The 15,176-nt window shown below is 47.1% G+C and overlaps 1 protein-coding gene and 1 long non-coding RNA gene across 4 annotated transcripts in view; one reads left to right on the forward strand and one right to left on the reverse strand.

The window, feature by feature from the left end:
* LOC148521930 (uncharacterized) overlaps positions 1-15,176 on the forward strand; it is a 110,371-nt gene that overhangs the window by 31,585 nt on the left and 63,610 nt on the right. The window lies entirely within an intron of this gene.
* The window catches only part of GRM1 (glutamate metabotropic receptor 1), a 485,954-nt gene that overhangs the window by 18,955 nt on the left and 451,823 nt on the right, over positions 1-15,176 (reverse strand). For both annotated transcript variants that reach the window (XM_088474384.1, XM_088474385.1), the window contains exon 7: positions 6,552-6,678. In XM_088474384.1, the coding sequence (XP_088330510.1) occupies positions 6,552-6,678 (127 nt within the window). The remainder of the gene's footprint in view (positions 1-6,551; positions 6,679-15,176) is intronic.

Below are 15,176 nucleotides of genomic sequence, written 5' to 3' on the forward strand. Positions count from 1 at the left end.
GGTCTCAAGCCACACTACTGGCATTCAGCTGCACCTCTGGCTGGCAAAGCCGCATCATATCACTGGCTTTCAAGCCACACTACCAGCATTCAGCCGCACCTCTGGCTCTCAAAGCCATATCTCATCACCGGCTCTCAAGCCATACGACCGGCATTCAGCCGCACCTCCGGCTCTCAAAGCTGCATCACATCACCAGCCCTCAAGCCACACCACCGGCACTCAGCCGCACCTCCAGCTCTCAAAGCCGCATTACATCTCCGGCTCTCAAGCCACACTACCGGCATTCAGCCGCACCTCCAGCTCTCAAAGCAGCATCAGATCACCGGCTTTCAAGCTACACCACCGGCACTCAGCTGCACTCCCGGCTCTCAAAGCCATATTGCCTCACCAGTTCTCAAGCCACACTATCGGCTGCACCTCCAGCCCCCGAAGCCGCATCACACCACTAGCTCTCTAGCCACACCACCAGCACACAGCCGCATCTCTGGCTGTCTATCCGCTCCATTAGCTGGACTTACTATGCTTAGATCACCAGCCCTTTAGCTGTCACATTTACTGCGGTCTTCCTAGGGGATCTGTGTAAACCTCTACTACCCCGAGTTTAAGTCCAGGTGGCCGCCTAACTACTTTGAATGTAATTAGTTCTAAGGGAACAGCGGGCGGTTGTTAGTGGCAGAAGACCTCATCCATTAGGTTCTAGGGGTTTACAAGGGGTACCCTAGGTAAACGTAACACTTCTTACTACAGCTCATCTCCTCTGTTCACTCAATTTTGAAGGATGGCCTGTTCTAGGCAGTTTCACATTCCCCATTTGTTTTATGGTGGACATACTGTAACTGTGCTTCTATATTCAGTGCCTTGGAAATATACTTGTACCATTTTCCTAAAAGATACTTTTCAATGACCTTGTGCCAGATCTGCTTGGAATGTTCTTTTGTCTTTATTATTTAGTATTTGCTTGGAAATGCACTAACTACCTGTTTGTACTCAGAGAGACAGATGTATTTATGCTGCAATCATTTGGCACACCTTATCTGCACACAGGTGAGCTCCAATATACTATTTATGTGACAGTTGAAGAAAAGTTGTTACTTCAGGGGATATCCACAATGGATATATTAATGCAACTTATTTCAGTTTTTTGTTCCTAACTAATTTTGACAAAAGGTTGAGTTCATTTATTTGCTACATTATTGTGTACTTTGTGTCGATTAGTAGGAATACATTTCAATTAATTTCATCATGGTTCCATGTTGTAACATAGCAAACTGTGAAGTCGGTGAACAGGGCCGGCTCGAGGCTCTGTTCGACCAGTGAGGTTGAACAGGGGCACCACCTCATAGAGGGTGCTCCCCTCCCAACCTTCCCAATTTTCAGCAGGAGAGTCCCATTCTCCGGGCACTGCCCCACTGTTCCAGGGAGAGGGCTGGGGGCAGCCCAGCTACTGAAGGAGTGCTGGGCTCGCCCCCAGCCTGACGTTAAATGGGAGGCATGCCATAAGAGCACGCTCCCAATTAGAGTAATTTAGGGGATGTGGCCTATGGTAATAATGTCACTCCCCCTTTTCAGACATGGGTAGGGGGCGTCAGGCCCTCCTTGAGCCGGCCTAGGGGTGAATACCTTTTAATAGGCACTGTATTACTGAGCAACTTTGCTAACACTTTACTATACAGATATGCACAGCTACATTGTTGCCACTTGCACGGAAAATAGCGCCACGCATGGTGCGAGTCATGCACCCACGAACGGTAATGCACACTGCGTTTGCATCCGCGACCCCATAGGATTGCACGGTGCAATCACAGTGTGCCCCATAGCGCACCGTAGCATATGCAGCCGTGGATAATTGCGTGGCACGATGTGTGCGCACATTTGTAGCGCGAGCAGCAACGATGTAAGTCAGAGGTTCCCAAACTCCACCATTACAGTCCAGGTTTTAAAGATATCCATGCTTCAGCACAGGTGACTTAATTACTTCCTTAATCAATTTGATATAACCATCTGGATTCAAGCATGGATCTCCTTAAAACCTGGACTGTAATCTGCGGAGTTTGGGAAACTCTTCTATAAGTTATTTCTATACTCAAGTGTATACATTACATGAATGTTGGTGAGGGACTGTAGTAATTTATTGCTCCAGAACATGCCTTGCTCACTCTGGGCCTTATTCAGAGCCGCTCGCTAGATGCGATCACTCGCACGATGTGTATGGAAATTGCGTAGGCAGTGCTGCCGCACAGCAATGCATTAGCATGCCCAGTATTTCTTAGAGAGCGATCATATAGTGTATGCAGACACCCACCAGCCTGTTTTAATACACACACTTGTGCACGTCATGTCCAGGAAGTGTATGCAACCATTGGTACATCGGATGCTATCGCAGAGCTTGACCATACCCTGCCGCAAGCACTGCGAGCACTTCAGTGTAAAAACAAGCCAGGTGACATGTACTATGATGTTGTCTTTTAATTATGCACACCTCTAAAACGCTGTTGAGATGCTCAGGCACACCTGCGTTTTCACCTCCACTCCCCCTGTTTTAATGGCCAGCCCCTGTTACCACCTACAAACGGCTTCCACTGTCACTCACTCTACTGGGCTGTCTCTGCGCAGCAAGCAAATGCATTGTGAATTTTCACTAAGGTATGCGCATGCGCACTGCGATGAATGCGCACAATGCATACACATTGCATGTTAGCGAGCTGGTCTGAATGAGCTCCTCTGTTCTGAGTAGTTTTGTGGTCAATCTTTGGAAACAGACATTTTCGGAGATGTACTGTATGAAGTAAGTAATGGTAGTATGTTTTAAACCAGTACCATAACAAACATTGGAGATACCTGCTGCGGTCCCTTGGTCCTCAGTAGTCTGGTCAAAGCACAATTCGCCAGGTGTGGCTCAGTCTGTGGTTTATATTTATTAAAGTTAATTTTTGTTTTTGTGGTCGTTATTCCGTAAGGTTTGCAATCCGCCCATTTACTAAAATCCAAGCCGACTTAAAACAAACAAATTGACAGACTATAGAACAACTATTAGTTATTTTTCGTAGACAAGTACACAATACAAACGTCAGATTTAATAAGGATTGGGTTGCAGAAGCGACCAAACCCGAGGTAAGTTTATGTAAAGCACTGCACAGGTCACTATGATCTGTGTTTGCTTAATATGTTTAATTACGGTTAAAATGAAGAATAAAATGGCATGGCATGGAAATTAGGGGGAAAAAAACAATGTGGGAACCACCCTATTTTTCAGTAACTAGCACTAGGGTGAACCAGCTGTCGCAGCCGATGCTTGAGCAGGGGCGACACTGGACCTCATTCAGAGGTGCTCGCAAAATGCAAGTGCTCGCTCTGAATGAGGGCGGCTTCATCTATTTTTTGGGCCGGCCTCCTGGCCGCTCGCTAGACTGTGGGTGACCACCCACAGCTTTAGCGAGCGGCCAGGTTGATGGTCGCAATGGTCAAGACCATCGCGACCATCGGGGCTTGCGACGAGACCCTTGTGGTAGGGTCTCATCTGCTGCAAGCCCCAGTGAGCTTTCGGCTCTATTAGAGCCAGAAGCTCACCACTGACATCACGAGTGATGTCAGTGGGGCCGCCCCCAAACGGCAGGCATTTAGTCGGAAACGCCTCTGTTTGGCAAGCCACCCCCTGCCCCGCCTACAAAACGGTGTGAGCTGTCGGTCACCATCGACAGCCGCCCCTTTTGTAGTAAGCCCCGGAGCGAGAGAATTTCTCTCTCACTCCGGGGCTTGTGCACGCACAGTGCGGCCGCTGCACGAGCGCAGGGCCTCTACATTGACCTGCTTGTGAGCAAGCGGGTCTGAATGAGACCCACAGTGTGGAGTCCTCCTGCCATAACTGCAGCAAGCCCCAAGAACAGAACCTTGGGGAACACCTACTGTAATTGGAAGTGGGGGGGAAGAGGAGTCATGAGAAGAGACAGAGAAGGTTCGGTCAGAGGAATAGGAGGACAGTCAGGAAAGGGCAGTGTCACATAGACCAAGGGAGTGAAGGATTTGCAGGAGGATAGGGTGACCCACAGTGTCAAAAGCAGCAGAGAGGTTAAGGAGAATGAGCAGAGAATAATGGCCCTTGGATTTGGCAGCAAGGAGGTCATTGCTGACTTTCATGAGAGCATTCAGTGCAGTGGAGAGAACGGAAGCCAGACTGAAATGGATTGAGCAAGTAGAGAGTGGGAGGAAAGAAAGGCGGTAAGGTGGTTGTAAACAATACACTCAAGGAGTTTGGAGACAAAAAAGAGGAGAGAGATGGGTCAGTAGTTGGAGAGATCAAAGGTATGTTTTTTAAGAATGGGGGAGACAAGGGCATGTTTAAATGCAGAAGGGACAGTGGTAGATGAGAGGGAGAGATTGAGGAGATGGGTAAGATGGGAACAGGCAGAAGGAAAGGTAGCGGAGGAGATGGGAAGGGATAGGGTCAAGGGGAGAAGTGGAGGGGGGAATTGACCGGATGAGGGTCATGATTTCCTCTCCAGATACAGGAGAGAAGGAAGTCAGAGTTGGTAAGATGGACGGGGAGGTGTGGTCTGGGAAAGAAGGGATGGTGCTGAGGATCTGGTGGGATATGATATACTGACATATGGAGTAAATATTAGATGTAAAGTAGGTGGCAAAGTCAAGGGCAGAGAGTGAGAAGCGAAGGGCAGAGGAGGGAGTTGAAAGTGGCAATGAGACACCAAGGGTTTGAGAACTGGGAGGACATGAGATTCCTGAAATATGACCATTTAGAGGGGATCGGTATGAAATACCGCTGGCCCCCTTCTCGACAGTTCGAATCCCAGGAGTGGCAGGCCGACAGAAGCAGAGTTCGGAAGCCCGACAGCGCTGGAAATCCTGATCATCCTAAAGGTAAGTAAAAACTAACCTAGCTTAACCCTCTAACCCTAACCCTCCTTAGGGGTGCCTAACCCTAACCTCCCCCACAAGTGCCTAAACCTAATCCCCCCTCTAAGTGCCTAACCCTAACCCCCCCTTCCCCGCTGCCTAAACCTAAGTCCTCCGGGGAGGGTGCCTAACCCTAAGTCCCCCCTGGGGGTGCCTAACCCTAACCCTCCCTCCCCCTAGCCTAACCCTCCCGGGGGGGTGCCTAACCCTAAGTCCCCCCGGCTGCCCTAAACCTAACCCTCCACCCCCATGGCTGTCCGCTCGTGGTGCCCGGCACCCCTTCGATCGGGATGCCGGGCAACGGACTCCCGGCGTCGGGAAAATGACAGGCATCTAGATACAGATGCCTGTCATTTAACCCTCGCTGGGATAAAGCAGTCGGGAAGCCGGCTGTCGGGATTAAGACAGCCGGTTTCCCAATTGCAACCCGTTTAGAGAGGGACAGGGCAGCACTAGGATGAGGGTTGTGATTTACTACTTTATGCTAATTTGAGGAGCTATAGGTCTAATGCAATGGTTCATGCATCTGCAAGCAGACACCAGTGCTGCCAATTGATTATACACAATCCACCACAACTGTCATCATTAGTGTCACGACCAGGGCTGCGTGTGGCTGGGGTCAGCGAACCTTACCTGTCCAGATGCTCTGGCGGGGTACCTTTGGTGAAGGGTGCGGGCAAATGGAGATCTGCACTGCATGCCACGGGGTCCTGGGGCACAGTGTCCTGGAAGCTGGTCTGAGTATGGGTCACTGTGGCAGTGCTGCTGCACGACATGGGCGTCGCCATCTTGCATTGCATCAGGTAACACACTTTAGCCAATCCGGTCAGAGCATTATTGGGAGTCGTAGCAACCATAATGCACTTCCTCTGGGTATTTAAGGGCTGAGCTGCAGTCCTTTCTTTGCCAGTGCAACATTATTCCCAGTGCAAGCTGGGTGCTAGTTCTCTGAGCTCCTTTGCTGTTTACCTAATCCTAGCCCGGTTACTCACGTCTCTGATTGCTCCAGGTTCCAGTTTTCCTCGTTAACCCTTTGTGTGCCAGCAGCGCTACTTCCAGCAACCCCCCCTAGATGGGTTTCTGCTTAAATATCCTGACTGTCGGTGTTCTTCCCCGGCTATCCATTTACCTGTTGTCCGTCCCCGCAGGCCTTATTGGGTACACTTCCATCAGAGCCACTCTCTGCCAGCGGGCCACCCATGAGTAACACAAGAGATCTATCAGAAACAGGCTTCCTTTCTCCGTATGCACCACTCAGAATCAAACCAAGCTTTAGCAACATGACCACAACACTCCCATGATACTCCCACAAGTCAGTGTGGTTACCTGCAATATCTTTGTCACTGCATTGGAGATTGTACAATATGTTGTTATGAGTTAGTAGGTGTACAGGAAACTGGGGGTGTGGTGGTGGTGGATTGGGGGGGGGTTGGTTCAGACTTTTAGGACCAAAACATTTTTGCAAATAAAACTAGCTGTATTTTGGATTGAATATTCCTTTATAACTGCAATCAGTGAATAATTGCTGAAAACCTCTTGGCTGACTGAGACACACTTTGGAGGAGATGTTTTAACTCTATGCACATTGTTTGTTGCCCAAGAGAAGAATCATGTATACAGTGTATATAACTGACATCTCTCACCTGTCAGTCTAGGGTTGGGCCACCAGCCCAGATCACAAGCCTTGCACGTGAACTCATCCTGCACAAATTCATTCTCCTTGCACGGGGTACATATCCAACAGCAGCTCACTTCACCCTTCCTTATTACCTGTTTTAAGGAAATTAAAACCAAAGTAAAGTGTAACTACAGGATGAAGCACATTACTTCAAGAGTTTTGTATCAAATGCTTGGTAGAAAATCCAGATATTGAGGGAGGTGTATCAAGCCTTCTAAAGAGTGGAGAAAAGGACAATTTGAGAAGTTGCCCATAGCAACCAATCAGCTTCTACCATTTATTTTATAGAATGTACTAATAAATGATAGCTAGAACCTGATTGGTTGCTATGGGAAACATTTCCAATTGTCCACATCTCCACTCTTAAGAAAGTTTGATACATTTCCCGCTCAGTGTGGGTGGCATAGGAGTTGCTGAACCTCAGCATCTGTATTTTATACAGTATATATGAGACTGCAAAATTACCAATCTTCACACAGGCTTGTTCACCATGGCAGTGTGGTCAACTTTTGGTATTTATGCTGGTTATCAAAACTTAAGGTGCATACACACGGAACGATTTCTTTAACGATTTGTCGTTCAGTTTCTGAGTTATAACGATGAACGATAATCGTTCAAACTAGGGGTGAGCGGGTTCGGATTTCTGAAATCCGAACCCCCCCGAGCCCCCCCGATCCGAGTCCGATCCGAGTCAGGCTCGACTTTTCCCGCCTGACTCGGATTCTGAAATCGAGGCAAAACGTCATCTTCCCGCCTTCCGAGTCTCGCGGGTTTTGGATCCTATATAAGGTACCCACGTCGGCGCCATTTTCTCACTCGGCTGTGGACAGTGAAGAGGGAGGGTGGGAGTTAGGGCTGTGTAGTGTAGTGTAGTGTAGTGCTGCTGTTGTCCACTACTTCAAAGTCCATAGGGGCTGGCTGTGTTGTGCTGTGCTGCTGTTGTTAATAGGGGCTGTGTCCACTACTTCAAAGTCCATAGGGGCTGGCTGGACTGTGTTGTGCAGTCAGTTCTCCATAGGGGCTGTGTCCACTCCAAAGTCCTGTGCAGTGGCCCAGTCCTAAAGAGGTGCTGTAGTGTTGTCCAGGGGGTGCTCTGTCCATCAGGGGTGCTCCCCCCAAGTGCTAAAAAAATAATATATTTTCTGTGTTTGTGAATTGTGTGCGCAGTAGCCGCACGTGCATCAACAAAGTAGTGCCAAGCGTGCGCCTGTGTCATAAGTAAAGGGCCGGCTGGCTTGACCGTTAAGGGTGCTGTAACCCCCGAAAGTACACTCCAGTCCAAACCAAAAAAAAAATTATTTTCTGTGTTTGTGAATTGTGTGCGCAGTAGCCGCACGTGCATCAACAAAGTAGTGCCAAGCGTGCGCCTGTGTCATAAGTAAAGGGCCGGCTGGCTTGACCGTTAAGGGTGCTGTAACCCCCAAAAGTACACTCCAGTCCAAACCAAAAAAAAAATTATTTTCTGTGTTTGTGAATTGTGTGCGCAGTAGCCGCACGTGCATCAACAAAGTAGTGCCAAGCGTGCGCCTGTGTCATAAGTAAAGGGCCGGCTGGCTTGACCGTTAAAGGTGCTGTAACCCCCGAAAGTACACTCCAGTCCAAACCAAAAAAAAAATTATTTTCTGTGTTTGTGAATTGTGTGCGCAGTAGCAGCACGTGCATCAACAAAGTAGTGCCAAGCGTGCGCCTGTGTCATAAGTAAAGGGCCGGCTGGCTTGACCGTTAAAGGGTGCTGTAACCCCCAAAGTACACTCCAGTCCAAACCAAAAAAAAAATTATTTTCTGTGTTTGTGAATTGTGTGCGCAGTAGCCGCACGTGCATCAACAAAGTAGTGCCAAGCGTGCGCCTGTGTCATAAGTAAAGGGCCGGCTGGCTTGACCGTTAAAGGGTGCTGTAACCCCTGAAAGTACACTCCAGTCCAAACCAAAAAAAAAATTATTTTCTGTGTTTGTGAATTGTGTGCGCAGTAGCCGCACGTGCATCAACAAAGTAGTGCCAAGCGTGCGCCTGTGTCATAAGTAAAGGGCCGGCTGGCTTGACCGTTAAAGGGTTCTGTAACCCCCAAAGTACACTCCAAACCAAAAAAATATATATTTTCTGTGTTTGTGACTTGTGTGCACTGTGGCTGCACGTGCATCAACAAAGGAGCAGCGCCAAGCGTGCGCCTGTGTCCCATAAGTAAAAAGCCGGCTGGCTCATTTCTTAAAGGGTGGTGTAACCCACAAAGTGCACTACTCTCCAGCAAAAATAAAAAAATATTTTCTGTGTTTGTGTGCGCTTTAGCCGCACGTATATATATCAATATAACATAAATGGAGGACCAAACTTTCTGTGATAAAAATAAAATAGGGAAAGATCAAGAACCACTTCCTACTAGTGCTGTTGCTGCTGCTGGGAGTTGTTCATCATCCCAGAGAGGAAGTAGGAACATCACTACTTTTACTAAACAATTGACCCTCCAACAGTCCCTAGCGATGAGGATGAAGTACGACAGCAGTCATCCTGAAGCAAAACGTATAACTGAGGCCTTGACTGCTATGTTGGTGTTAGACGTGCGTCCGGTATCCGACATTAGTGCAGTGGGATTTAGACAATTGATGGAGGTAGTGTGTCCTCGGTTCCAAATCCCGTCTAGATTCCACCTGCATCCTCAAAGCAGCAGCGACAAGCGTGCGTCTGTCTGTTAAAGGGTGGTGACACCCTCAAAGTGTGCTACACAAACAATTAAAATATTGTTCTTTTTTTTTCTGTCTTTGTGAAATGTGTGGGATGTAGCCGCACCTGCATCCTTAAAGCAGCAGCGACAAGCGTGCGTCTGTCTGTTAAAGGGTGGTGACACCCTCAAAGTGTGCTACACAAACAATTAAAATATTGTTATTTTTTTTCTGTCTTTGTGAATTGTGTGGGCTGTAGCCGCACTTGCATCCTTAAAGCAGCAGCGACAAGCGTGCGTCTGTCTGTTAAAGGGTGGTGACACCCTCAAAGTGTTCTACACAAACAATTAAAATATTGTTCTTTTTTTTCGGTCTTTGTGAAATGTGTGGGCTGTAGCCGCACCTGCATCCTTAAAGCAGCAGCGACAAGCGTGCGTCTGTCTGTTAAAGGGTGGTGTAACTCTCAAAGTGCTCCAAAAAATAAAAAACTATTTTTTTTGTGTTTGTGACTTGTGTGCGATGTAGCCGCACTTGCATCCTCAAAGCAGCAGCGACAAGCGTGCGTCTGTCTGTTAAAGGGTGGTGACACCCTCAAAGTGTGCTACACAAACAATAAAAATATTCTTCTTTTTTCTGTCTTTGTGAATTGTGTGGGCTGTAGCCGCACTTGCATCCTCAAAGCAGCAGCGACAAGCGTGCGTCTGTCTGTTAGAGGGTGGTGTAACCCTCAAAGTGTGCTCCACAAACAATAAAAATATTCTTTTTTTTTTTCTGTCTTTGTGAATTGTGTGGGCTGTAGCCGCACTTGAATCCTCAAAGCAGCAGCGACAAGCGTGCGTCTGTCTGTTAAAGGATTACATCGGTGACAGCATCCAAGTAGGCATGTCAGACAGTCCGTACCTGTACTGGCAGGAAAAAGAAGCAATTTGGAGGTCCCTGTACAAACTGGCTCTATTTTACCTGAGTTGCCCCCCCTCCAGTGTGTACTCCGAAAGAGTGTTTAGTGCAGCCGGGAACCTTGTTAGCGAAAGGCGTAGGAGGTTGCTTCCACAAAATGTGGAGAAGATGATGTTCATAAAATGAATGATCAACTCTTCCAGGGAGACCAGCCTCCAGAACGTACAGAGGGACCTGTGGTTCCAGCAGGGACGAATTAATACTCTGTGAGGATGAGGATGTACATAACACTGAAGAGGGTGAGGAATCTGTGGATGAGGAGGATGAGGACGACTTCTTGCCTCCGTAGAGCCAGTTTGTGCAGGGACAGATTAATTGCCAGCTTGTTTTGTGGGGGCCCAAACGAACCAATCATTTCAGCCACAGTTGTGTGGCAGACCCTGGCGCTGAAATGATTGGTTTGTTAAAGTGTGCATGTCCTGTTTATACAACATAAGGGTGGGTGGGAGGGCCCAAGGACAATTCCATCTTGCACCTCTTTTTTTTCTTTGCATTATGTACAGTTTGGGGCCTAGTTTTTCAATGCCATCCTGTCTGCCACTGCAGTTTCATGCCTAGATGGGTCACGTGTTTGTGCCGCCCACTCGTGTCGCTTAGCATAGTCATCCAGCTACCTCGGTGCAACCTTTTGGACATAAAAACACTATTGTGAGGTGTGAGGTATTCAGAATAGACTGGAAATGAGTGGAAATTAAGGTTATTGAGGTTAATAATAGCATAGGAGCAGAAAAACCTACAAATTCTGTGATTTTAGCTGTTTTTATGCTTTTTTTCAAAAAAATACAGATCCAAAACACAAAACCCAGAACCCAAAACACGGAAGGGTGGTTTTGGCAAAACCAATCCAGATCCAAAACACGAAGAAAGATCCAGATCCAAAACCAAAACACAAAACACGAAAAGTGGCCGGTGCACACCCCTAGTTCAAACGCGCTCCCATTTGTAGTTATCGTTCATCGTCCATTTCAGACTGTCCAACATAACGATTTTCATTAAGGGAAGGAACGTGTTTCGTTCATCGTTGTAAAAATCGTTCATTACACTTCAAAAAATCGTTCACTTTTTCAAAGGAAAATCTGACAGATAATCTGACAGAAAATCGTTGGTTACAAAATCGTTACATGTGTATGCACCTTTACTCTCAGACTGCCGTGTTTGACGTAATTGTTTGGAACACTTTTATAATTGTTATGTTAAAACTATTATGTTATAACAGACAAATAATATGTTTGCGCATTATTGAAATCTCCTTGTGACACATCTATATGTATAATGTCATCGCTGGAGAACAGACAAACAATATGTTTGTGCATTATGGAAATCACCTTGTGACACATCTAAATGTATAATTTATATTGAACTCTTATTGCTAGATGATGCAAGTGCTCCCCCTGCGCTGGTTTACCACCATCAGAAAGAACACAAGTTGTGTTTCTGTACAAAAGCAGATTCAATTTCTTTTCATTACTTCTTAAGCTGGCCATACACGCTACAATTATCGGGGCGATCCGCCCGATATCCGTGGATCGCCCCGATAATTGTAGCGTGTGTGCGAGCGACCGAGGGTTAAGTATTGCTCGGTCGGGCATGCCGGATTGTCCAGCATGCCCGTCCGATGCGAAGTTTATGGGGTAAACTGTCGGCCGTATCGGGCAGTGTATGCCCCGCTGCGGCCGACTGACAGATATTTCCTGTGTTCCTTCCCATGGAAGGAACAGGGAAATGACTCCTCCCCCGGGGGCGGGGTGCAGATGTCGGGCTAATACACTGTGAGTAATCTCACAGTGTACGCCGCGGACATCTGCGGTCTGACAGGCATTTTATCTGGCCGTGTATGCCCAGCTTTAGCAGGGTCTGAATGTTCTCAGGTACTCTCACTAACCCGTTCACTACTTCATGAAAGTACACAGGTGAGAAGCAGATGCTTGACTACCATCAAAATACCCAGTTATCTATATATCTTTTTTCTGTACATAATGCTCAGTTATGCTAAATAATATATGCTGTGCACAGATCATGTTTGAGGAGTTATTGTGGATCTAAATCATTAATTTATTATATACATGCCTGGTTTTGAATTCACTATTAGAGATTGATGCTGTGCAGGTTCGATTGATAGGAAATTGTATGCATGATATTTATACCCCTATTACAAGTTAGGAAACAAAACAATGCCCCCTTTTTTGTTTTTGTTTATTCATGATCCTGTGGGAGACATATTTTAACAAGTAGTCAATAAAAGTTATATTTTAATTAGGGATGTGCAGGCTCGGAAAGGTTCGAGTTTGCACGTTGAGTTCGGATTTTTCCCTCCAAACGTCATCTTGCATGGACGAACATCATCATGCCTGGGTCCAGGCATGATGATGTTCGTCCATGCAAGATGACGTTTTGCCTCTTTCTGAGTTCCGTTTTTTTGGAGGGAAAAATCCGAACTCAACGTGCAAACTCGAACCTATCCGAGCCTGCACATCCCTAATTTTAATATAATTACACAAATCATTTACAATATGAGTGCCCCAAGAAAAGAGTCTACTTCCTTCTGTTTAAAAACATTCTAAAAATGTAATATGTAATATTTATTAGATGTTTACACAGATTTGTGACTACAGTATTCTACTATAATTTCAGTATTAACTAGTCTGACCATAATTCTGACCATAAGAGAATTGTCTACCTTAGAAAAATGCTGACATTGCAATTTGAGATTAGGAAATAATTTAAATGTACTTTTTTTATTTCTTCAAGATCTACTTTTATAATTTTTTTTTATGTTATATGACTAGAGCCTTTGGGTCTGACTCAGCAGCGATCGCAATTGCAATCACAGCTGCAATTTTGCATGGAACGCAGCTGCAAAAATATGCTTATGCCCGCCAAAGCTCAGCCGGCATAAAGACGCCCACTGCTGCTTTCTCATATTCGTCCTGTTTCTTTTCTGCGTAAACATCGGTACCAGCAACGCACATCGGCAGTCATGCAGCATTTACACTAGATCTGACCAGCCATAGACATTGCAAGTCTCCTTGCACGCAGAGAGCTCTCATGCTGCGTATGCAATCGCAGTGGCTATTTTATGCACGCCCATGAAACGGCATTCAAACGTACAGACACCTGAGTTTCACTGACCCCCCCCCCGTCACCAGTCCCAGCTGTCACTTACTTTGTGATGGATTGCTGTGTGTGTCCATAATCGCAATGCGACACGTGCAGTGTGGCTTATATGCATGTGCGATGGCAAACAATCGCTTGATGTGTGTCTGAATCGCATTTGCATTCACTACTAAATCAGGCCCCCTGGGCCTGATTCAGAGCCGGACTCTCTTGAAGAGCGCTCGCTCTGAATCAGAGCGTTTTATTTGTTGTTACGACATCCTGGCCGCTCGCTAAGCTGTGAGTGGCCACCCACAGCTTTTGCAAGCGGCCAGGTGATGGTCGTGACCATCGCGACCATTGGGGCTTGCGACGAGACCCTTGTGGTAGGGTCTCGTCCGTCGCAAGCCCCAGAGAGCTTCCAGATCTAACAGAGCAGGAAGCTCTCCACTGACATCACTGGTGATGTCAGTGGTGCCTCCCACAAAGGCAGGCGTTCCTTCGGGAACGCCTCCGTTTGTGTAGCAACCCCCCCTCACCGCTTACAAAACAGGGCGAGCTGTCGATCAACATCGACAGCCGCCCCGTTTGTAGTGAGCCCCGGAGCAAGAGAATTTCTCTCTCGCTCCAGGGCTTGCGCACGAGCGTGGCGCGTGCTGCGTGTGTGCAGTACCCCGCCATCGACCTGCTTGCGAGCACTATGTGCTCACGAGCGGGTCTGAATCAGGCCCTCTGTTCATAATTTCATAGAAACCAGGGGGTAAAGTTACTAAGATTCGAGTTTGGTTAAGATTGCAATCTCGGGTGAGTTTGTTTTTTTGCCAAGTACCGGGGATGCTACGGAGACTGGCGCCAGGATGGAGGTGAGTATAGTATTCTTTTTTCACAGGTACTCCCATTGGATCTCCACTTGGAGAAGTGGACCGATCACCGGGTAGCAGGTAAGTATATGTGAGTGGGGTAGGTAAGTGTATGCAATAAAGTTATACTTTCTACGATGTGTGTGGTTTTTTAACAATTTTTTTATACCTGGGGTACGGGTGCTGGCCGCCTGCTGGCACTTGTAGTTCCACAAGTGCCAAAGAGCAGGCATGCTGGCACCTGTAGTTCCATGGTAAAAAACAATAGTTTCTTACTATTTACACTACTATTACCCCCGTACCCACAGCACAGGGTTGCTGGGAAGTGCCCCGGGCTTCAGACTAAGCCTTGGGTGCTTGGGAGAGGGGGGACCCCTTTATTGGGGAGGTCCCCACCTCCCGTGAAATCCCCGGCTTGGGCTGACCGGCTTGGGGTGATAATGCTTTAGCTGGGGAGAACCGATGATAGGGTCCCCTGGCTGTGGCATTACACCCCAGCCGGATTTAAGTATGGTGCTGGTTTTTAAAACCAGGACAGGCTCAGCAGCCCAGTGCTGGGTCCTAAAATATGGAGGAACCCTACTAGTTCTTCACCCCATATTTTTAGGAACCAGGACTGGCTGAGCAGCCCAGGGCTGGTTATGCTCTTTGGGGGGGAGACCCTAATTAATTTTTTTTTAATATTAACCTTTTTTTACAGGTACAACACACAAGCAGCCTTCACATATCTCACTGATATGTGCAGGCTGCTTGTTTGGGAGAGTTTGGCAGCGAGAAAACACTGCAATTTCGAGAGAGTAATCTCTATCTAAACTTGCTATTTGGGGGAGATATCTCGATCTGCTTCACCATCGGCCAACTCGGTCACAGCTAAACTCACTTCTTAGCAAATTTGTGAGTTTCAGAAGCATCAAATCACCTGAGTTGTGATGCAAATCGAGCTGAAAAAAACAACAAACCCAATCAGTCTCGATTCTTAGTAAATTTACCCCCAGAAGTGATTTTTGCAATGTAACAAGGAATAC

Source organism: Taudactylus pleione, unplaced genomic scaffold, assembly GCF_031769625.1.
Source record: "Taudactylus pleione unplaced genomic scaffold, aTauple2 ptg000154l, whole genome shotgun sequence".
In the NCBI taxonomy this organism is placed as follows: Eukaryota; Metazoa; Chordata; class Amphibia; order Anura; family Myobatrachidae; genus Taudactylus; species Taudactylus pleione.